General features: G+C 37.4%; 1 protein-coding gene and 1 long non-coding RNA gene across 2 annotated transcripts; one reads left to right on the top strand and one right to left on the bottom strand.

The window, feature by feature from the left end:
* Positions 1-13,756: 13,756 nt before the first annotated feature.
* LOC126819322 (uncharacterized) lies at positions 13,757-18,872 on the bottom strand. Its single transcript, XR_007679572.2, has 3 exons — positions 18,773-18,872; positions 17,514-17,729; positions 13,757-15,202 (listed from the first exon to the last, which is right to left on the bottom strand). It is a non-coding gene; the product is annotated as an uncharacterized LOC126819322 (long non-coding RNA).
* A 1,234-nt stretch (positions 18,873-20,106) lies between these two features.
* LOC126819314 (serine/threonine-protein kinase mos) lies at positions 20,107-21,879 on the top strand. The gene has a single exon (XM_050547302.2). It carries the CDS (start codon positions 20,235-20,237, stop codon positions 21,177-21,179), a length of 945 nt encoding a protein of 314 aa, XP_050403259.2. The 5' UTR covers positions 20,107-20,234; the 3' UTR covers positions 21,180-21,879.
* The last annotated feature ends 2,072 nt before the right edge of the window (positions 21,880-23,951 follow it).

Genomic DNA, 23,951 nt, shown 5'->3' on the forward strand with positions numbered 1-23,951 from the left:
TAAAATTCAATTAACTTCCAAAGGACCGAGGACCCGTTTATACATTGGCGTGCACATAAAAGATCCCTTGGTAGTTGGAATTCGATATAAGAGTAGGCCATAGTGCCGCTGCCCGGGAAATATTTTCCGCAAAGCACACTGTTTGGCGTATGCCTGTCGTCATTAGCCTAGTCGGTGCAGAACAGTGGGACGTTAAACCCCAGTTCATTTCATTTCTATTGTATGGGGAAATGCAACAAACAACAAGGATTCTTTATAATAAAGCTAATACACTTTATCTCAATTCCTATTTTATTGAAAATTCTCTTGTTTCAAAAATAGTTAATAGTTAAAAACTAGATAATGTAAAGGCAATTTGCTGAAAATTTCAAATTGATCCACTATGAACCGAGAACTGAGCGATTGAAATTTCCGCCTAGTCTCGATCCATCATTACTAAAGTCAGTACGATAAACAGCATAATCTCGATTATCCATTTAATCGTTAAATCGTGAAGAAAAGTTATACAGTAAATCGGCTCATAATCCACAAAAGATCGCAGGCTGGCGATGCCATCTAGAGTTGATTATGGTCTGGTTAGGTTAATTAATGTCTAATTAATAATTTAGATAACATTGCAGGCCTAAAGATAGACCTGCAATTTCAGATATAAAAATTGCTTTTATTACATTTTATTTACTATACAATTTACAGAACATCGATAATCCGAACATTTCACCCTTGGATACAAACCTAAATTTACAATAGAAACATCTATAGCAAATATATTGTCAGGTATCGTCAAGTTAATTATTTATGGATGCCCGTATTGAATAGCCCGGATGGAGTATAATTCAATTCTATCCACCTACTACGACCCTACCCTCTCCACTATAGGCCGTGACACATAGATAGTTAATTATGTCGTTATTATGTTGGCCAATGTTTATGGGGGTTTTTTTTGGTTTTTTTTTTTTTTTGCAAATAATAATTAACCAACATTTGATTAGGTTCATCTTTTCAGTAGTTTGTATTCTCTAACAATCGAAAATAAATCGATGTAGAATATTTTTGTTACGGATCGTGGCTCACAACAAATATCCTTTAAAGGGACAATAACACTCTTGCTGGCTTGAAAGCTCCGGAAAATAAATAATATCTCTATCTAAGTACTAGATGTTTAAGTGTCCTACCTGTTGTGTAAATTATCCATTACATCCTATTTTACTTGTCCAGAGGGTTCGAAAATATTTTTAAATCGAAGTTTCATTTGAAAAGGTTTACGTTAGACGCCCACCACCAGCAAAGTCAGCATCTCTAAGCTCAAAAGCAATGTCACCAAAACCCACTGAGAAAGTTTAAAAAAATTTTCCTGCATTATATATCATTCACAAGTTTTGAAAGACAAATTGTGAAAAGAAAGCTGACAGAATAAAGTGTTTTTGTAACTTAAGGGGCGATAACTCGTCGTCTTTGATTTGCCATACATTATACAATTAAGAGCTAAATCTGCCTATTGCAGGTCTTTCTTTTGGCCTAAAATATTATCTAAATTATTAATTAGACATTAATTAACTTATCTAGACCATGATCAACTCTCGATGGCATCGCTAGCCTGCGATATTTACTGGATTAGGATCCGATTTGCTGCTCGACTTTCAGTCATGATTTAATCATGAAGTGGATAATCGAGACTATGTTTTTATCGCACCGACTTTAGTAACGATGATCGAGGCTAGGCCGAAAATTTAATCGCTAAATTTTCGGTTCAGAGTGTATCAATTTGACTGAAATTTTCAGCAAATTCTCTTTACATGATCTAGTTTTTAACTATTATAGTGAGAACTGTCAGCTCTTTATCTAATCTCCAATAATGTATCTTTAATGAATGTAACATCTTAGAAATAAGTTAAATTTATACTATTAGAACTTATTAAACATACGCAGGCCAATCTAGTGAAACAACTTTCATTTATCAGCAAATATTGTCAATAAAGTAAATCAAGCGTTGTTTTTATTAAAATTGATACGGACATTCATAATAATTATTACGGTGTATTACTCCTGTGCAACTTGGATCAGGTTAGTACTTTGATAATATTATCGCTTCGATTTAAAAGAGGGAATTTGTACCTGTGACCGGTAGGATTGTATGTTTAATTGCATGGATGTGGCCGAAATGTTATAAATAACAATAATCATTGAAACCCGATGTGATTAGCGTTGGGATTGGCCAGTTGGAACTATATAGTACAATCTCATATTTCGAAACACGAAGGGTTGAGAGATGAGGTTTCTTATCCAATCTGAACTCTGACCTATAGAGCGTACACAAATAAAATTGTGAATAGGCCGACGGAAATGGATGACGACATTAAATATATCCGAATAGGAAATGTCCAGATTCATATTGTTTCAACGTTGATTCTAGCCAATGAAAGCGCCGTTAACAAAATACCATAGGTCTACTGAAATAATCATTATAAAAAAAGCCCGATTGAAACTATAATGAAAGCGCCGTTAACAACATGCGTTGGGTCTACTGAATAAATCTTTATAAAACCACAGGAGTCTGATGCATACACCATGTCCAACCAGACAATATATTGTATATTGTCTGTTTTGACATGGTGTATGCATATATATATACAGATAGAAGGTCAGACTCCTGTGATAAAACACTCTGATTGAACATAATCTTTAAGTGGCATTTAGCGATCGGAAACACATTAACAGAACATGCTTGATAACGATAAGAGGATACTTGTTAGAATAAAACTAGTGATTGTATCCCATAAAAACTGTGTTCTGTTACTCTGATTGAAATTATAATTCAGAGCCATGGTATGGTTGAATATGACAGTTATAACACTGAGACAAAATTACCCGATACAATCTAGTAGTAAAGTTTTAAACTTCGTGTTTGATGTTCTTGATAATAAGTCACTGGTTCAAATCAACCACATTTTAACACCAATAATTTTCTCTGTGTAACCGTCCACGAATACTTCATGTATTGGTACAGATCCATTTCCTGGTTCGTTTAATATGCCATTAATATTGCATGGTGCGCAATCTCCGTTAAACCACCATCCACTGCCATACTCCGCTGCGCAATTTACAGACGAGTTGTGATTGATCACGTCATACGTAGAAAATTCAGCACCAATCAGCTGAGGCATGCAGACTGGAAAGTTATTGTACACCTCAACGAGACCAAGTATTTTATAATTTTCTGTTTCATTAGTTATCTGAAAGTTGTTGAAGCCGTTCAACAATAATTGTGACGGATTTGTTGTCTTAATTTCAACCTGAAGTCCGGTTAATCCAGCCTGTGTCAAATAATAAATAATATCCAGTCCTATCCATCTGTTCGATTTTGAATTACTAAACCCTACTTTATATTCCTGCCAGGTGCGATTAAAGGTAAAATCTCGGTCAAAATGTTCCATAATTATATTGCGTCCACCCCACTCAAATCGACATTTAATTAGAAATGGCAATGGTGCCGTATTAGGATGGATATAAACGTATGCCTCTGTACCAGCATAATAAGATAAACTGGCACCCTCCGTACAATCTGTAATTATAAAACAAAATGTTTACAAACAATACATGCATTAAAACAAGTACAAGTCGGTCATTTAAACATACATTATGCAAAACCTAAATCTGCCTATTACAGGTCTTTTTAGGCCTGAAATGTTATGTAAACTATTCGGGTTTTGCCCCGACTATAACATTGTTCTTGGTGCAGAAGTGAGGTTGCAAACTACAATAATCTTCACTAGGGTCCCTTGTATCAAAAACCATCGTCAAACCTTGTTCCCCAAGAAATGATCACAGATCTAGTGATTGTGCACCAACTATACTATAGTTTTATGGCTCAGAAGCGAGGTTGCAGATTTTAGAAAGTCCGCCAAAGACAGGAAAGAAGCCCCGCTTGTATTTCAATATAAATATATCATTCTAATGTTTCCTTCTAACAATATTGGGGCCTATCATGCTGACGTCAGTTTCCCTGTTATATTACAGGGGCCTATCATGCTGACGTCGGTTTCCCTGTTACATTATAGCGGCCTATCATTCTGACGTCGGTTTCCCTGTTATATTACAGGGGCCTGTCATGCTGACGTCGGTTTCCCTGTTATATTACAGAGGCCCATCATGCTGACGACAGTTTCCCTGTTATATTACAGAGGCATAATATCATGCTGACGCCACGATTATTATTAATTTTAGGCATAAGGTGAGTTGCAAATTTTATAAATTCGAATTGAGTAAAATAAGTGTGATGGCACCAAAGTCGGTCAAAGAAAGAGGAAGTTGTTATCTCACCGTGTATTAACCTCTGACACCTGTCACCTGTATAACCACCGACACAATCACAACTTGTATTATTACCATTCATAAAACCTCCATGTTGACATTCCTGAAAATAAAACAATGTTTCACATTAAGGCATCAATACCGTTACAAGCGGCATGTCACTGATATTTTTTGTCATCTACGTACGTTGTCTTGTGATTTATATTCTGGATTGACAAATTGAAAACAACAGCCCCCCAAGGTTTGAATATTCATACGGCTAGCGCAATAGCTCCTTTTGTAGTTCCATTTAGCGCAACAGCAGCAAGTGCATCCAAAATCATCAGAAAACACTATACTGATCTCCAAGAAAATCACCCAAAAATATTCACACAAAAACTTATAATTGCATATTCTAAAAATAAAAATCTGAACGACATCCTAGTGCACAGTAAATTAGATTAAATAAGACCAGTCTCCACCCTGACCCAAAACAAACCATATATCAAATCCTATCCCTAACCGTTAGTAAATAAAATCAATTAGATATAAGAATCCCTAGCCCTAACCCGGTGATGTGGAACAAACACGATTTTTTAGAAAATCCCATCCGTAGTAGGAAACACACTAATGTGGCTCTCTCCCGAGAGCCTCAAATTTATTTTCTTTTTTCTTCAGAAACAATAATACCAGAATACCAGAAGCACCACCCAAGGAAGACCATCAGCGTCACCAACACCAATAAACAGTGAAATCGCCTTTGTATATAAATCTAATGTATTGTATGTATTTTTAATAAAACTAGGAAATATCACGAACTAATTTTTCATCATCCTAGGTCAGTGCTTATGTGGAGACTTAACCTCTCCCCCAAATTCTTAAACCTAACCTACATTCTCGCCAACAATCAGGTGCCGTAACTTTATTTACATCTCAGCGACCTTGACAAAAATTGAGCTGGCCTTAACAAATAGACTTAGCCATCATTCGAGGGTTATCGCGAATCCCTTGCAAACTACGAGGTTTTAATAGTTAAAAACTAGATGATGTAAATTGCTTCACTCTGCACCCGATTAGATTTTATTACATACTTCGAGAAGGTATTTGTTGAGTAATAAAACCTTCTAGTAGTTTATCGAGGGCTGGCCGTCCTTACCGCACGGTACAAATATTATCACCACTAGAAGCAACAAATTCCAGAACAAGCCAGAACTCATACCAAAATGGCCACTTTATACAAATGAGTACCCTATTTAGGGGAATAAGAGAAGTAAAAAAACTAAATTAGACCCAAGTTCAGTCTTTTAAAAAGGGTTAGGGTTAGGGTTCGGGTTAGTTATCCCCAAAATTCTCATTTATATAAAGCGGCCATTTTGGACTCCGGAAGCACCCGAACCTCGATAAACTACTAGAAGGTTTTATTTGTACCGTGCGGTAAGGACGGCCAGCCCTCGATAAACTACTAGAAGGTTTTATTACTCAACAAATACCTTCTCGAAGTATGTAATAAAATCTAATCGGGTGCACTCTAAGCCGAGAAAGTCATATTTCAAAATCTCTGTAGCCTCGATTGTCATTGTTACCACTGTCATGATAATTAACAAAGTCTCGATTATCCATTTTTGAGTTTAATTATCAACGGACGTTGAACAGCAGATCGGATTCAAATCCAATGAAAATCGGTCACAAAAGATGTCATCAAAAGTTGATTATGGTCTTTTCATAGTTTATATAACATTTCAGGCCTAAAGAAAGACCTGCAATAGGCAGATTTACCTCTTGCATAATGTATGTTTAATTCAATCCCGATTAATATTTACAAAAATATCAGGAACTGAAAATTTCTCAACATTCTGCAGACGATATAAATATGCAAGCGCCACCTGATAGGTAAAATCTTATGATCCGATGAATTTAAGACGCGAGATTGCTTTATTTTTTAAAAATTAAGTTTTTCTGAATACATATTGATTAAGCCCTGAAAAATTGGATATTGTCCTAAAGATGCAAATGGAGATCTGGCCCCGAGTACAAAAAGCATTCTCAGACTTAAGTTAAGAATTTACTCAACTTTCAGTCACTGTTTATGAGAAATGTCTTTCATCCAGAAACACACAACTTTGCACATAGTTTCTTATTGATTTATTTGACACATTGAAACGACAAGTTTTACAAAGGGCTATATTTTAGTTAAAATAAGGCGAATAATTTTAAATAAATCCTTAAATTAAGTCTCAGAATGTTTTGTGAACTCGGCCCCAGCATCTTGAATAAAACATAGTTTTCAAAACTAAATGAAGTAAAAATATTTTTCGTATATTTGTCGTCGACTGACAGACATCCGAGATCACTAAACTTTCTCAGACGTGCTTGAAATGTTAAAACAGTTCGTATCACAGACAAAACAAAAAAAACCACCGCATCGTGATATTTTACCGATTTCTGATTGGTGTCAAATTCAGTATGTCTGATACCATCGGTTATTGTCTTTAAACACGTCATGCTGAAAAAATATTTACGTGGATAAAAATTAAAAAAAAATATCTTACGTTTTTGTTTGCTCTCTCGAAATAAATACCATTTTGGGAAATTTCAGAATTCGGGAAACCTTCAACTATGATGCCTTGATTCAGTTGACATTCCGAAGCCGTTTCCAAATAATTGATAGAAAAGCATTGGTCATCTTTGGAACATATCCTGGCACACTCTATTGCACTGTGGGTGGTTAATGTCTTGTAAGTTTCAAAACTCTGCAGCACCCGATGTTCATCGCCAGCATAATTTGAAACAAAAAGTTCCGAAAGAGCCGCGGTGAGACAAACGTGAATCAAATAACAAGACAGAACCGAATAAAGAAGCGTGTGTTTCTCCATTTTAATAAAGAAATGACAAATCTAATCCAGAATTACCACTAATATTGTGATAAAAATGTAAAAAAAACCAACCAATTATATTAACACTACAGTGGTCTGAGAATTTAAGAGTGAGTGATAGTTGTTCGCACGTGTTCAATTAAAGACGAAGACTCTCTAATCGATTAGATAATAATCAATATATATATATATATATATATATATATATATATATATATTTAAAACATTATTAAAAGGAAACCCATTGTATAACACGTTACTCATTATCGACCTACTTCATTAATTTACAGAAGAAACTCGAAATTCGAATGTAAACTAACTTGACATTCAATTCTGGCATTAACCATGGTGTGAAGTAGGCCTAGCATTAAAGTGTAGCAGAGAACTGAACATAACAAGGAAATGTTTCAAAGGTAGATACTAAGATCGGCAGAGATACTCACTCGGGACTACTCTTTTTAAAAAGCCTTTGCTATTCGAAAATCCAAGATTGTGGTCGTTTTCAAGATGGCCACGCTATCTGGCAACACAGTATTATTTGTGCAATAAATGCACTCCAAATTGTCCTATTTGATAGGTTTTAGCGTTAAACAATATATTTCCAGACACTTAAAATTCGATTTTAGAGCTTTTGATTCATCTTGACTAGGAACCTAAATCCGAGGAGAAAAATGATCTATGAGTGGGTTGCGAGAAAGGTGAATCAATTTGTCGTCGTATCACGTATTCCTCACCGTCATGGGGACCCTAAGAAACTAGTTGGTCCGAGGGCCCAGAGCAATCACGTCAGTGTACGTTATTTAAGCCTTGCAATTAAAATAGTAGATGGGCTATTCCATATGGTTTTTTTCTTGAGTACCTGAATGTAGTTGTAGAGTATAGGCATTGTGTAAGTTTTTTGTTTTTTTTAAGGGAATGGATGGGCCTTTCTATTTTCCTCGTTTGCAGCAGGCATAAGTCTTCGAAGCAGAGTGTTTTATAAAAAAACATGGAAACAAAAGTGAATCAATTCTCATTTGTTACCAAGTAGGTTCCATTTGAAACCAGGAATACCAAATAGAAGCGTAACGCATGCCAACAATACGTGACATAATGAGAAACTATCTAGATTCACATTTTCCACATCCCACTCATATGTAGATGATTTTTCTCCTTAGAACTAGGTAATTATATTTTTCAGTGGATGCGAAGATGAATTTTATTTATTTTGAAAAAAGTATTGTTCCACAGAAAAAAAAAATCAATCAACGATGTTTTATAATTAAGTTCCAGGGGGCAGTTTCACAAAAGTTCGTAACTTTAAGAAAAAAAACTACGTTAAGAAAAACTTACGAAAAAGATACGAATTATTTACGCCGGTTTCACAAAGGCCGGCGTAAGTTTTTTCTTAACTTTTTCTCGTATCTTTATGTCATGTTGCGTCAATTCATTCACACTTCTGTAAACATTCCCACGGACTGAATGTTGACAATGTCGGCATTATAGCCGTTATGTTTGATTTGATCCTTACCTTTTGAAACATAAACGACGAAATGATATATTCCTTATATATATGCTAAGATTTAGCGGTGTATTTATGAATAAAATGCTATTTTCATGCCTGTTGTTTACTTGACATAGTACCATACGTCGTCTGTAAGTCTGCCAAAAGCCGAAATGGAACCAAAAAGGCGAAAACAAAATTGGAACCCGGCAGCTCTCGGTGTTTTAATTAAGGGGGTTGAACAGAATTATGGGATTCTGAAGGAACTATGCAGTGAACTATGTAATTTTACGACGAGTCCCCTTATCGCGTGTCATGTTGAAGCTTAAAGTTAAAACAAGACGATAATTCGTACGTTTACCTGAGTTTAGAATCAGCTGTTGCTTGAACATTAATGGAAGGAAACCCTTTCTTGCAGACGAACAGCGGCTCATTTTCTCCCGATGGTGCTATGATGGCAACTTGTGTACCATCAATCGTTCCCACTACATTTGGGAAGCCTGCTATTTGGTGAAAACCTTCCTTTGTAGAATTGATATCTTCCATGGAATAGGGGAAATTTATTGATAATTTATCGTCAAAAAGGTTGTTATTGCTCGTGAAACACGATAAATTACTCTAGACACTGATGGTACACTCATCCCATGTGCATCAGCAATGAGTTTTTGGAAGCTACCTGTGGCATAGTATCGTAATGCAATCAGGACTTGTACAGGTGATGACAAGGATTTCGATCAGTAAGTTGCGGTTTTTATATCATCATTATTAATAATAATACAGTTAATAAGATGTTATATATTGGTCCGATCAAGTTTGTACCGCGAAACTAACTCATCTGTATGGGTGTCGAGAGGGTTTAATCTATCCCAGAATATTCTCTCTCGTCGAAGTTGCCGATCCGCAAAAAGTAACAAGGCGGCCATTTTGTCAAAGATACGAAAAAAATTCCAACTTACGACAAGGTGAGAGTTGCCGTAGACTTTACGATAAAAGTTACGAATTTCGTAAGTTAAAAATTTTAGTGAAACGCGATTTTTACGTAAGTTTACGTTACGATAAACTTACGCAAATTTTTCATCGTAAGTTGCTTTGTGAAACTGCCCCCAGATCTAATTAATATAAAGAACAGACTCCGATCTTTGTTTACAGAATTGATTTTGAAATTCTATTAACTTCCAAATATATACTATTCAAAAAAAGTAGGGGATATTTGATTTTGGGGGCATAATACTAAAATATGCAAATGACTACGAAAAAAGTCACTATAGAACCTAACAGAAGAAACATTTCCAGTTACATGTGACGCCCAAACGCACCAATAGCTACCGCATGGAATGCAGGTGATGCTTGGGATCATCATGGGGGTCCAACCCAAGATTTGCACGACTCTGACTTTGAATGTTACAGTCATTGTGGCATTGAATTCCAGGGTGGAAACATCAGTTTAATTGTTTTAGTGACCAGAAAACAAATTTTGATATGCGTCGGCTTACCCAAAATGAAAGGTTACGTGCCCTTGGCATGCTACAGATCGGCACAACACAGGCGGTTGTGGCGCGGACGATGAATGTTTCTCAGTCTGTCATAAGCAGGCTATGGTCCAGATACCGTGATACACAATCTGTACAGGACAGACCACGCTCAGGTCGACCAAGGGCGACAACTCAAGCCCAGGATCGATTTATCCGTACCTTGGCCTTGAGAAATCGTGTCATCACAGCAAATCAGATCAGCGCTCGTCTTCAAACAGACACTGGTGTGAGAGTGAGTGGCCAGACGATTCGGAATCGACTGCATAGGGGTCACCTTCGCGCCCGACGTCCTCGCGTGATCCCTTGTTTGAGAGATCATCACATTCAGGCAAGACGTCGTTGGTGTAGGGATCGTCAACACTGGGATAATCGACGCTGGAGCAATGTGATGTTTTCAGATGAGTCAAGGTTCACTGTTGATTTTTTGGACAGACGTAGGAGGGTGTGGCGTCGTCGAAACGAGCGCTTCCAAGACGTTAACGTCATGAGACATGATCGATTTGGGTGTGGTTCTGTTATGGTGTGGAGAGGCATCACTGTTGCTGGAAGAACGGCTTTACATGTTGTTGCAGGGCGTGTTACAGGCCAGTACTACCGGGACAACATCTTGGCAGTCCATGTTGTGCCGTTCGCACGACGTCATGGCCGCCGTTTCATCTTCCAGGATGACAACGCAAGATGTCACAGGGCCAGGATCGTTACAGGTTACCTCCAACAACAGAACATCACCACATTACCTTGGCCAGCACTGAGTCCCGACCTCTCCCCCATCGAGCATGTCTGGGACATGCTTGGACAGAGGTTACGTCAACGTCAACAACGTCCTGCCAATGTCCAAGAATTGCTGCTGCGTTGCAACAGGAATGGGACAATCTGGACCAAAATGACCTTAGACGTCTCATTAGGAGTATGCCACGTCGGATCAATGCTTGTTTGGCAAACAGAGGAGGATTTACCCGTTACTGACTTGGTTGTGATGCTGTGGTAACTTTGCTGTTTGACCCCGGGTATCATTTTACCCTTATAATGGTCAGTCGGTGCCTTACTTAGTCTAACGATCATTTGGAATAAATCGATGAATGTGAACTTCATTTCATTTTGTCATTTGTTTCTTCGTCAGTTTCATTAGGTGACTTTAATAACACTTAAAAATCAAATATCCCCTACTTTTTTTGAATAGTTAACGTTTAAAAATTATACGAATAATGCTTTATATAAAACAATTGTAGAACTCATTTCGGGGGCCCTTTAATATTGGGGCTTTTAACTGAAGCCCAGCCCCCCCCCCCCCACCCTTCTGTTTCGGTTATGAAAAGACAATGTCTGAATGAAGGTTTTCATACAGTGCTTAAGGCCATAAAAATTTAAAGGACTTTTATTTTTTAAAACATGTTGGTCCTAATGATAAAGATTCTAATGCTCCGGGTTTTGTTCATGTAAACGGGATTAGTTCCAGATATAATAAAGATTACGGCTATTCTATGTGTATATGGATTCTCCTCACAAATTCAAAAATATTCGAAAGACACATCCAATGTTCAGTATGCATACCAATCTGGATTTAGATCAGACCATTCATGTGCTACTGCATTAATCCGAATGATAGATAATTGGCTTACCGCTATTGATAATTGTGCGATAAGTGGTATAGTGAACATGTATCTTAATTGTAGCAAGGCATTTGATCTCATTGATCACAAGCTTATTATCGAAAAAATACATCTTTTTCGATTTGATAAAAATTCACCAATTTTGATTGAATTATATCTTGCGGGGTCCCACAAGGGCCGAGCCTAGGCCCTCTCCGTTTCCACTCAATATTGAATCAAGTCAGATTTGTTTGCTGATGACATTGCCAATAATCCTCAAAATAATCTGCACTTGGTTGCTGTTGGTGTGAAAACAGTGGGATGGTAATCAATTCTAGGAAAACAAAATCAATGCTGATTGCATCAAAACACAACAGACATCAGAACAACCTGCATTTATCACTTCATGGTGAAAGCATTGAGACGGTTACCTGGAATTCAAATTGACAAATACTTTGATTTGGAAACACAGATATCACAAATATCTAACTAATCAAAACTTGCATCAAAAATATTTCTCCTGAATAAGAAAAAAGGAATTTAACTCATAAGACAAGAATTTTGTTTAGTTACATGCTATCGATATTTGACTATTGCTCTATTGTATGGTGGTGGTGGGAGGGGGGAGGCACGGTGGGTAAGACGCCAGATCGCTTCGCTTGCCCGGTGGTCGAGAAAGTTCATCGGGATTTTCCAGCGTGGTTTCCCATTGTCAGTGTTGCAGGAGGGAGGGACTGGCAAGGACAGCTGTCTAGTATACATTACCGTGCACATAAAAGATTCCTTGGCAGTTGGAATTCGATATAAGAGTAGGCCATAGTGCCGCTGCCCGGGAAAATTTCCCTCACAGCACACTTTTTGGCGTATTCCCGTCTTCATTAGCCTAGTCGGTGCAGAACAGTGGGACGTTAAACCCCAGTTCATTTCATTCCTATTGTATGGGGAAATGCAACAGACAACAAGGATTCTTTATAATAAAGCTTATACATTTTATCTCAATTCCTATTTTAATGAAAATTCACTTGTTTCAAAAACAAGTTACTCCCCTTTCCTTCCAAACTGCATGTCTTTTATTGAAAAATCTACCCTTTGATGTAAAAATGTTGAAAATATTAACTTTTAACTTGAAAACGCAATTATATTTAGAACTGAAGAAACCATAACTTTTTTTAAAATTTTTTATTGTTTGGGGAACGGGTGTGTGGTTTTTTTTCATCCTTTATGTCACATGTATATATGCAGCTTTAAATTGCATCTGCGTCTTTATGAGTTTATAAATAGAGGATATTTGTCGTTTTGTCGTGAATAACATATTTTATTTCATCGAGAAGCAAGAAAACTTATATTTTCACGAATGCGTGAAATAAAATATGTTATTCACGACAAAACGACAAATGTTCTATTTATTTTATGATTTTACAATCATTTTAGGTAAAAACAACTAGCCAGTGGAATAACACTTTTATTTCACTGATAAAACGCGGTATTCCACTACTGATCATAAAATAAATGATTTTATTCTTCCTTTATATTACATGTATATACGTTTTATAGTTTAGGGGTGATGGGGGGGGGGGGTCGTATTAACCCAAACTTCTCACTTTAATTGCTATTGTATTTCAAATTATTCTGCCTATAAATATTTGTATTCATCCCTGATGTTACATGTAAATATATTGTGTAGTTTAGGAGGGTGGGAGTGGGACTTGTGGAAAGTTGTTGCAAACTATAAGTTGCCTCATTAAATAAAGTGATTATTATTATTATTACTACATTAGAGGGCTGTCCTTGTCAGGCCCTCCCGTCCTTTACAACTGAAACGAGGAAATCCGGCCAACACCTTCAGCGAAACCGAGACCTCCAGGCTAGCTAGTCAGCGTCTTACAAATTGAGCCACCGCGGCTCCCCTATTTATTAGCAAGTTGAACCGCTAGGATCTATAACAGTATATTGGGATATTGATTGATGATTAATAAAAACAAACACCAAGAGAATTATTGATCAGTTTGTTTACATTGGGTATGGTTTTCAATTAACAATACATCCGATCATATATAGTCATGTCTGGAAGCAATCTGATCACAATACAGATCTATATTTCGTTTCGTTTTTTTATACTTTCGATGGCCTACACTACATGAAGATCTGACAAGTTATAGCGATAGGTCACGTCAGGGGTCAAAATACCGACTTTTGACCTATGACGTCAGACATTTGATTAACCAATCAGCATTGATGTTACTAGTGGATTACCCACAGTTCCGGGGGGAAAAAAGGTCAAACACTCGATTCGACAGACCATTTGATTGGCTGACCCTTCATTTCAAGTAGAACACGAGTTAAATAACAAGTCTTCCAGATCCAAGTGTGGTAAAGACAAGTAAAACGAAATTTTGAACTATAAAAACGACACGAAATAGGATCTGTGTTTTAATTAGATTGGTCTCGAAGGTATAGGATTCAATTTTCAAATCTAAGAAAAATCCATATTTTTGGTTCCACTGACCTAAAGTGTTGTTACTTATTCTGAGTTCAGAGAATTCGAAGTTTGTTTGCAATATCACACTTATTTGAAAAGTATATGTTGTCAATAACAACCACCAATGGCATCTCCCTTTGTCTTTTGTGAGTTCACATATTTTTATGTCAAGCACTTTGATATTTTGAGGTGTCATTTTTAGCTGGAGTGATCAAAGGACAAAGCACCACAAAGAGCATGTTCCCGAAGCAACTGCTGCGAGAGTTTAGAACATCTGGGTGTTGCTTGATTACTTTGCAATTCCCGAACTTATAGCTACGTTTTCTCCCTTTACTGCAGACATGTGAACAGTGGCGTCCAGTCAGAAATTGTGACACTAACGCACTTAAATCAAATATAGCGACCTCCACGGAAACCTTGACATTGAACGAACCTTGAACTTTGCAACTCGATTATCACAGGTAGACATTTTAGCAGGAAAGCGCGAGACTTGACATTCGCGATGATCGAGGAATCTGATAGGCTCTCAAGCTGGGTGACTACCCAATCGAAATTAGTGCCGAAATACGCAGGATATTACGTAAAGGCCTTGATAAGATGTTAAAGCGAGATCAAGCCTTTTATTGAAGATGTACAAACAGGGGACTCCTCTAAAGACTACAAAAAGCCCCCAGTACCTGCCCATATGTTATTACAGGATTAGAAATATCTTCAGTCACCTTCCATCACTTAGCTACCTTCGGGTTTATAGACAAATTCTGTGCTAGATGCCGTGGATTTGTTTTCGTCTTTTAATTTATCCCTTTTTCTTTTCTTCTTTAATTTTCGTTTTTGGTTTTTCGTTAATTTGTTTTGAGAATTGACTAAAGATTTAGCCTCAATAGGATTTCTGTCGGGTTTTACTTCTTGCGCTATCTTTCTCTTTCTTCGCCTTCTCTTTGGTGCCGGACCATCGTCACCTAAAGACAACAAAATTCTCATGGTTAATAGTTTGAAATATTGCAAAATCAATTTTCAAAAAATATTACAGATGTTTAAAGGGTGTATGGCTTTAATCTTTGAGATCTTAAAATAGACAAAAATGGGTCTAAAAGAACATATTAAAAAGTATATTTAAAAATATTGTTATTTCTAATCAGTCATATTCTTTGAATGGCATTTAGTAATTGGAACATAATCAAATAACACACAATTTATAGATAACAATTACTATGATTTATTTCACTGTGACATTTCAACAAGATTTCACAAGTCGTTTTCAAGCATATAACACAAAAAGTGAAATAAACCATAGTAATTGTTATCCATAAATAGCGTGTTATTTGATTCTAATCAGTTATGTTAGGTGAATAGGTGAACAGTCTAAATTGAACGACAGTCGTTTTTACGCTTGCTTAGTCCATTCTACACTTTTTGTTCTGCATCAGCCATTACTAATTACTTCCGCGTTGTCTTGTAGGATATGGTATTCTTTCTTCACTACAAATGGCGCCCGAAACCATGGAATACATGACTCGTGTACAGGTTATAAAATGTTCATTGTGTATTAAATATTGGATAGTAGCTTCCCATATTTTCACGGCAAGATAACAATATCAATATGGATTTAAATGGACCAATATTGAATTCTAATTCATGTTTTTAATTTCGACTATTATAGAAAATATTGATAAGGTCACGTTCTATATGAAGAATCGATGTGTTATTTTTTTTAAACAATCTATTATATTTTTTTTTTCGCCTTTGTAAATGAATAACGCTTCGTGGATTTGAATACCTACATTATTAATGCGGCCTTTTACATTCTACTAAACGAGTTGTAGAAATAGCTCGCTTGTAACACAAAAGTATTGAAAACCTTATTGACAATAGTGACGTCATTTTCTACAGATGGTAAAATATGTATTTTGATAATTTTAAGATTTGCAATTCTATCGAATTGATAAATAATAATATATACATAGGCGTACGGGGAATTTTTTGACTGGGGGTGGGGGGGGTGGTTGTGCCCAAAAAATGTAGTTAGGTTCTTAGTATGTTACATAATAATAATAAATTCGCTGTTAAATTGGACACATTCAAGAATGCAATATTATTTTATACAACTTTTACAAAGTACAATTGTGTGCACAAATTTTCCCAGCATTTGGTGCCCAAAATGGGGGGGGGGGGCCCAGCCCCCCCCCCCCAGCTCGTACGCCTATGAATATATACACACGGCTGACCCCCCCCCCCCCCCATCCATAGCACGCTCAATCTGATTAAAACACAGATCCTATTTCGTTTCGATTTTTATAGTTCAAAATTTCGTTTTACTTGTCTTTACTACAATAGGAACTGGAAAAGTTGTTATATAACCAGCGTTCTGGTTAATGTGAGGGATAAGCCAATGAAACGGTCTGTTCCAGCGAAATTTTTGGCGTGCGCTGCATGGAACTGTGGGTATCCCATTATAAACATTGATTGGTCCCTCGTCATAGGATAAAAAGCCGCTTAGTAACTCTATAGCAAATAATCTTCATGTGAAAGTCAATACACTATAGTGAACCGACAGAACAAGCGACATATCTGTATTATGATCGATATGGCCACGAAAATAAAAATTGTTATTGTTAACGTTGTTTTTTTTCGATATCACGTATGTGTTCTTTCCGTTCATTAACTTTCATATGAAGATATTTATTATTCTATAAAATATCACCTATATGTACTTAACCCACCAAGGGGTTGGGTGGTTCAATGGGTGCTTTAAGTGAAAGGGTCTGTCACTGAGTGGACTGGCACGGTTTCGACCAAGCTTGTACACGTGGGTTTGCGCGCAAACGAATTATAGAAAATAAAATTAAACCATATGTTAGTTTCTGAAACGACCTAGTTTGTGTCGAAATGACATGAAATGACATGAAATGGGGTTTAACGTCCTACTGTTCTGCTCCGACTGGGCTTATGAAGACGGGCATACGCCATGACGTGTGCTATGAAGGACATTTTTCCCGGCCAGCGGCTCTACGGCCCACTCGTATATCGAATTCCAACTGCCAAGGGATCTTTTACTGGTTTTTCGTCTCATCCGAACGACTAGACAACTGTCCTTGTCAGGCCCTCCGTCCTGCACCACTGACAAGTGGTAACCACGCCGGAAAAACCCGATGAACTTTCTCGGCCAACACTGAGCGAACCCACAACCTTCATCGTCTTACTCATTTAGCCACCGTGGCTCCTGGTTTTTGTCGAATGGAAGTCTCTCCCCCACCTCCCAAACAAACCTACCACTTGTGTCGGACTGGGAGGAAGACACAGTCTGTGAATTCGTCAAATGGAAATCATAATATCCTGGCGGAAGCTTGTAGTCCGCATCTGGAGGTTCCACGCCATATATTGTAACCGGATTTCTCACGTCCGTGTCAGTAATATCAGCATCGAGTTCTTCGATTTCCACTTCATCATCACGTGCATACAACTTTTTTATCACTTTATCACGAAACCCTACAAATATAGTAAAGTAAATATATCGATTTTTGTTAAAATCTGCCTATTGCAGGTCTTTTTTTCAGGCCTGAAATGTTATAAAGTAAATTCTTAATTAGACGTCAATTAACTTATCCAGACGATAATCAACTCTCTGTGCCATCGTTAACCTGCCATATCTAGTAGATTTGAAAACATTGTGTGGTAAATAATTTTACGTAAAACTGGATAATCGAGACTTTATTTATTATCGTTCCAACGTTAGTAATGAAAATCGGGGCTAGCCTAAAATTGGATCGCTGGTATACCTGTTCAGAGTGAAGTAATTTGACTGAAATTTTCAGCACATTCTTTTTTCAGTATCTATTTTTAATCTGTCAGTTCTTTATCCAATCTTACATAATGTGCCTTTAACGAGTAGTATTTCAATTCATCACACATATACAGAACATCATATAGGCGCCAATAGAAGACAATGTGCGCAAATTAAGAAGACATGAAGCAGGTAGAATACAATACCTTCATAGATGTTTGGATATGGATGTTTGAAAATCAATTTTACTTATGTACACTGCACAGAGTTTGATTTCTCCAGCCCGACGCTGTGTTCATATTGGCTACTTCTACATGAGCAAATTAGCGAATGTGGGACACTGTCACTATATTACTTTACTACACATATTTGGAAATTGAAATGAAATGGGGTTTAACAAAACATTTTAGGTGGTCTATTCCCTGTGCCTAGGGGAGCACATACATTTACATCGCAATGTATTATAACCACGCAGGCAATGAGCAAATCTTGTGCAATAAATATCAGCACCGATGGGAATCGGTATGGTCTAAGCAGCGTGTTTTGTCGGGAATACTGTCACCGATGACAACTCGAGCCGTCGGTGATGGTTAATCATTGATGTGCTGGGCCAATTCAGAAAAACAAGACGTGTTGCGAATGCAACAGGTAAAACCGATTTCGAAACTGGAAAAATGAAATGGTTCGAAGTTGTCGGGAAGCTGCATATACTAAATAAATGGAGTTGAGCATCAGAAAAATGTGTTACCCTTATCTTTTTCCATTGTGAAATCCTTGCTCAACAATAATTTAACATTAAAACTAAAAAGATGGATGCATCCTCTGGCCAATGTACCATGGGACGTAACTCTTATGGAAACTAATTCACTCAGCACACCGCGTCCAGCCAACAAAGACAAATTAACGCACATCCAACATCCGAAATTTGATAGAGAGAGAGAGAGAGAGAGAGAGAGAGAGAGAGAGAGAGAGAGATGGAGTTTAACGTCCACTCGACACAAACTAGGTCATTTCGGGACTAACATATGGTTCAATTTTATTTCCATAATTCGCTTGCGCGTAGGGGTCTTTAGCGGCTGGAGGAAACCGGATCAGAAATTCAAAACTAGGCCTATCGGTGTCCTAGATTATGTCTACTCCGTGGGTCTAGCCGCCGTACTTTAAATGAAATCAAATCAAGAGTGCAACAAAACAAATGACATTAAATCCAATGTTCCAATGATTAAGATGAGATAGTCTGTAAACCCGTAAATTGCTGATTTTGTATAACGAACAAGATCTAATAATGAAAAAGATCTAATGAACAGGCGGGGGGGGGGGGCTCTTCCCCGTGCGTAGAGAGTCGATAAATGTGTCAGCGTCCAAAATCGCAACATAGCTACGCGATATTTTTCATTTGAGAGGTGGGGTGCAAAAACTGAAAGGGATGTGTCTTTGAGCCCCCTTTACGTCGTCCCTGGAATCACTTGAAATGGGCGTTTTACAATCCAAAGCCAATTAACGATGCACAAATTATTCTCTAAATTATAGAGAAATGGGGTTTAACGTCCACTCAACCCAACTATATCATTTCGGGTCTTACGGGTTTAGGCAGGCAGTCCTACTCCTTGTCAGTAATGTGGAATCGGAACCACGCCTTTTGTCTCAAAGCGCACGCTTTTTACCATTCGGCAAGACGGCAACCTAACCCAACTTCACAATTCAACTACCCTTTAATGTAGAAATAAAATAATTAATGTTTACGTGCACGCTCATGTGTATACATGACCTCTGCTTTCGTCCCATACAAACAACTAGACATCTGATTTGCAGTAATCATCTAAAAATTATATAGCCTGGACAGCGATACAGGGCGCGACGTGTAAATGAAAACGAACAGAACAAAAACCATGATACAACTTACAAGAGATTAACCTGTATCGACTATCTTTATGAGCTTTATTCATGATTTTGCGGAAGACTTTTAATAGTTCAGAGATCCGTCAAAACACATGCACGTGATGACCCCGAACTGTTCTCACGTGTAGGTCAAACTCTAACTCTACCTGAACTACTGTCATTGAAATAAAATGAATCGTGATATAAACATGGTCTATGATACCTGAAGTTATGGCTTTCTATATGGAGTGATAACTTTGCTATTCAAATTATGTTTTATATGGACATATATTATATACTTATATATCTAAATGTGAACACTAATACGAGATATGCCCGCAGATGTAAACAAAGTTTCAGAAATTCTTATGGTGAGTGAAAGTTGTTTTGTTTTAGACGATTTTGAAGTTTTACCCCAAACCCCGTTTGAAGACCTTGCTTCAAGATTTTTAAATAAAGACGATTACGACTTGGGTAAATTATTAGGCGCTGGTGGCTTTGGTAGTGTCTATTTGGCTTCCTACAAAAATAAAATCACGGCAGTAAAAACTTTACATAAAGTAACTAAAAATCCGAAAGCGCAAATGGAAAGCTACAAAGCCGAGTTGAATGTGTATAACTGGAAGCATCCCAATATCGTGAGAACGGTAGCGGCAACGAGTATAGAACAATATGATACCGGTGCCTGGATCGTCATGGAGTACATCGGTTCAAGGAATTTACAGATGCTTATTAATGATACCGAAGAGGAGTTGGACCAGCAACGAAGATTGAAGTACAGTTTGGAAGTTGCTAGTGCTCTTGAGTTTACTCATAGCAACCACATTGTGCATCTCGACCTAAAGCCAGCAAATATTCTGCTCACAGAACGGGACAGTTGTAAACTGGGTGATTTCGGCTGCTGTCAACGAGTTGAAGAAGACACTGGACGCGTCAGTCCCACAAATCGTTCGGCTCTGACCGGAACTTTCGCATACAGAGCACCTGAATTACTTCGAGGTGGCGCACCGACTTTAGTTGCAGACGTGTATTCTTACGGCGTTACCTTATGGCAGTTGTTGAGTCGAGAAACACCCTATTCAAACCAGAATCAACATGTGGTCATATTTAGTGTCGTGTCAAAACATCTGCGACCGCCACACCCGGATGTTGGTGACGACCCATTCGAACTGCTATATCAGGAACTATACACGCAATGTTGGTCAGCAAATCCAGAGACGAGGCCAACATCACGTGATCTGGTGGAACTATTAAAACAGTGGAAATATTATATGTGATAAGTGCTAAAGTGATCGAACCTGGATAAATTGTTAAACGGGTCGACATTGGAAATAATAATTGCATAGTGCCTATAGAGATATTTTCTGAGTGATATTGGTGACAGATTCCAGTACAGTAATTTGTATTGAAATGGAATGATCTTTGTGTGATAATTCAGTGATGTATATGAAAGATTTTAAAAGTGAAAACGCCACGAACATTGTTATGTAAACTCTTCTTCCATCCAATGGCAATTTGTGCTGCAAGAAACCGTATTTGTACTACAGGAAGTCAGGTTCGAAATCTTCGAATTTATACAGCTATTAAAACATTCCGTCCTTTTTACTTTCGGTTTTCTTCCCTTTTTGAAGGCACTTTTGTAACTCTTTTTGAGAAGTGTCTGGTTTAAATGGACATTTTGTTTGCAATAACTTATACAATGGTTATGTAATGACAGTGTTGATTTTGAACGATATTCTTTTTTTGACGCTGATTCATGATTATCGTTGTTGATGGGAAACGTTTTTACAGAGCAACGAATCATTCCATCCATCCAGAAAGTGCTTGTGTTGTGTACATATATTTGTCTATATAATTTTGCATAGGGTATGCTTATGATAATCGCAACCCTATATTGTAAATACATGTATATTAAGGTGATCATTGATTGTATAGAGTGATATATATAATTTTTTCCATGGATTTTATTGTGTTTTTGCAAACATGGATTTCCTTATTTATTGTATATATATTTTGTAAGAAAATTAATATATATTATATTATATTGTATCATAAATATGTCTGTGAAGTGTTTTCCATCCATGATATACTATTTAGATAATTTATTATATACGTTAATTGATCATGACGAGTGTTTTAGAATAAAATATACTGTATACGGATATTTTGTCAACGATATTACCTCTTAAGCTAACATTAGGCCTACATAAAAAAAAATTGAAAAAAAAATAAAATGGCTTTTTCCTTCTGTGTATTTGCTGCATTCACTTTCTGTATTAAAGTAACTGGACGTCATTTATATAATTATATTTTTCAGAAAATATCAAATTTCTCACGGCGTAACTCACACTATAATGACTGCCGGTACTCAGATTGATTATTTAACATTTAAGAAAACAAAATGTGACAGCTAGATGATCTTCCTGTTTGGATTCAGATGGATTAGAAACATACCCTTCAATTAGATTATGGGTGGTGGATGGCCGAATGGTTATCACGTGCGTGCTGTATCATAAGGTCTGTCATTAAGTCAACTGGCGTGGTCTCGAATCCTCGGTTGTACGTGACAAGGAGTGGGGTCGCCTGTCCAACCTCGTGGGTTTTCCCCGGGTTCTCCGGTTTGACCCCACTGCTAAAGACCCCTACGCGCAAGCGAATTATTGAAATAAAATTGAACCATGTGTTGGTCCCGAAATGACCTACTTTGTGTCGAGTGGACGTTAAACCCCATTTCTCTCTCTCTCTCTCTCTCTCTCTCTCTCTCTCTCTCAATTAGATTGTAGTTTGTAAGGGATTCCCGTATCGCTCAAATCACACCCGGAGACTTTGCTATTTTTAAGAGATAGGTTTTAATTTATGTATAATCCTTCATTCATATTTTCCGGCGTGGTTTCCCCTTGTCAGTGATGCAGGATGGAGGGCCTGACAAGGACAGCTGTCTAGTCGTTCGGATGGGACGAAAAACCAAGGTCCCGTGTACACATTGGCGAGCACGTAAAAGATCCCTTGGCAGTTGGACTTCGATATAAGAGTAGGCCGTAGCGCCGCTGCCCGGGCAAACTTTCCCTCATAGCACACTGTATGGCGTATGCCCGTCTTCATTAACCCAGGTTAGGAGCAGAACAGTGGGGCGTTAAACCCCTTTTCATTTCAATTTCTGTACAATCCATTTGAATGGTAGGCATGGTATTTATAGATCTACAATGGGTGTTGACCAGAAGAGATATAATTTGGCATACGTTTTAAACTGTAAATAATGGAGTTACTCCCCTTTTTACGTTTTCACCTTGAAAGCTTGTGAACTCGAAATGTTGAACTTTTGTGATGTGAACTTAATGGGATTGTTTTTAAAATTGGAAGTAGGGTCGCCTGTCCAACCTCGTGGGTTTTCTCCGGGTCCTCCGGTTTCCTCCCACTGCTAAAGACCCCTACGCGCAATTGTTGAAATAAAGTTAAACCATATGTTAGTCCCGAAATGACCTAGTTTGTGTCGAGTGGACGTTAAACCCCATTTCTCTCTCTCTCTCTTTTAAAATTGGAATTGGTTTAGAGTGTTCAGTCGTAATATACTATCACTTTTTCCTTTCCTGTTAGTTTTGTTGCGTTTTAAGTTCTCTCTCTCACACACACAGCTTGTGAACTCGAAATGGTGAACTTTTGTGATGTGAACTTAATGGGATTGTTTTTAAAATTGGAATTGGTTTAGAGTGTTCAGTCGTATCACTTCTACGTTTCCTGTTAGTTTTGTTGCGTTTTAAGTTCTCTCTCTCACACACACACAGCTTGTCGCGCAAAGGACTATGCCATTTGCGCAAAGGACTGTGCCATTTGCGCAATGGTGGATGTTACGGTCAATATCTGGTCGAAATACATAATGAGCACAGAGATCCATCTATTTCGAAAATTAATGAACTAATTAATGTACTATTATGTGATTCGGTTCTAATCCGTTTGACAACTTTCATACGCACAACGACTAAATAAACATTTTTAATTTCATTAAATATGAAAATAGAAGAGTAGTTAATTTCTTAAAGTATACATAGTGT

Source organism: Patella vulgata, chromosome 4, assembly GCF_932274485.2.
Source record: "Patella vulgata chromosome 4, xgPatVulg1.2, whole genome shotgun sequence".
Lineage (NCBI taxonomy): Eukaryota > Metazoa > Mollusca > Gastropoda > Patellidae > Patella > Patella vulgata.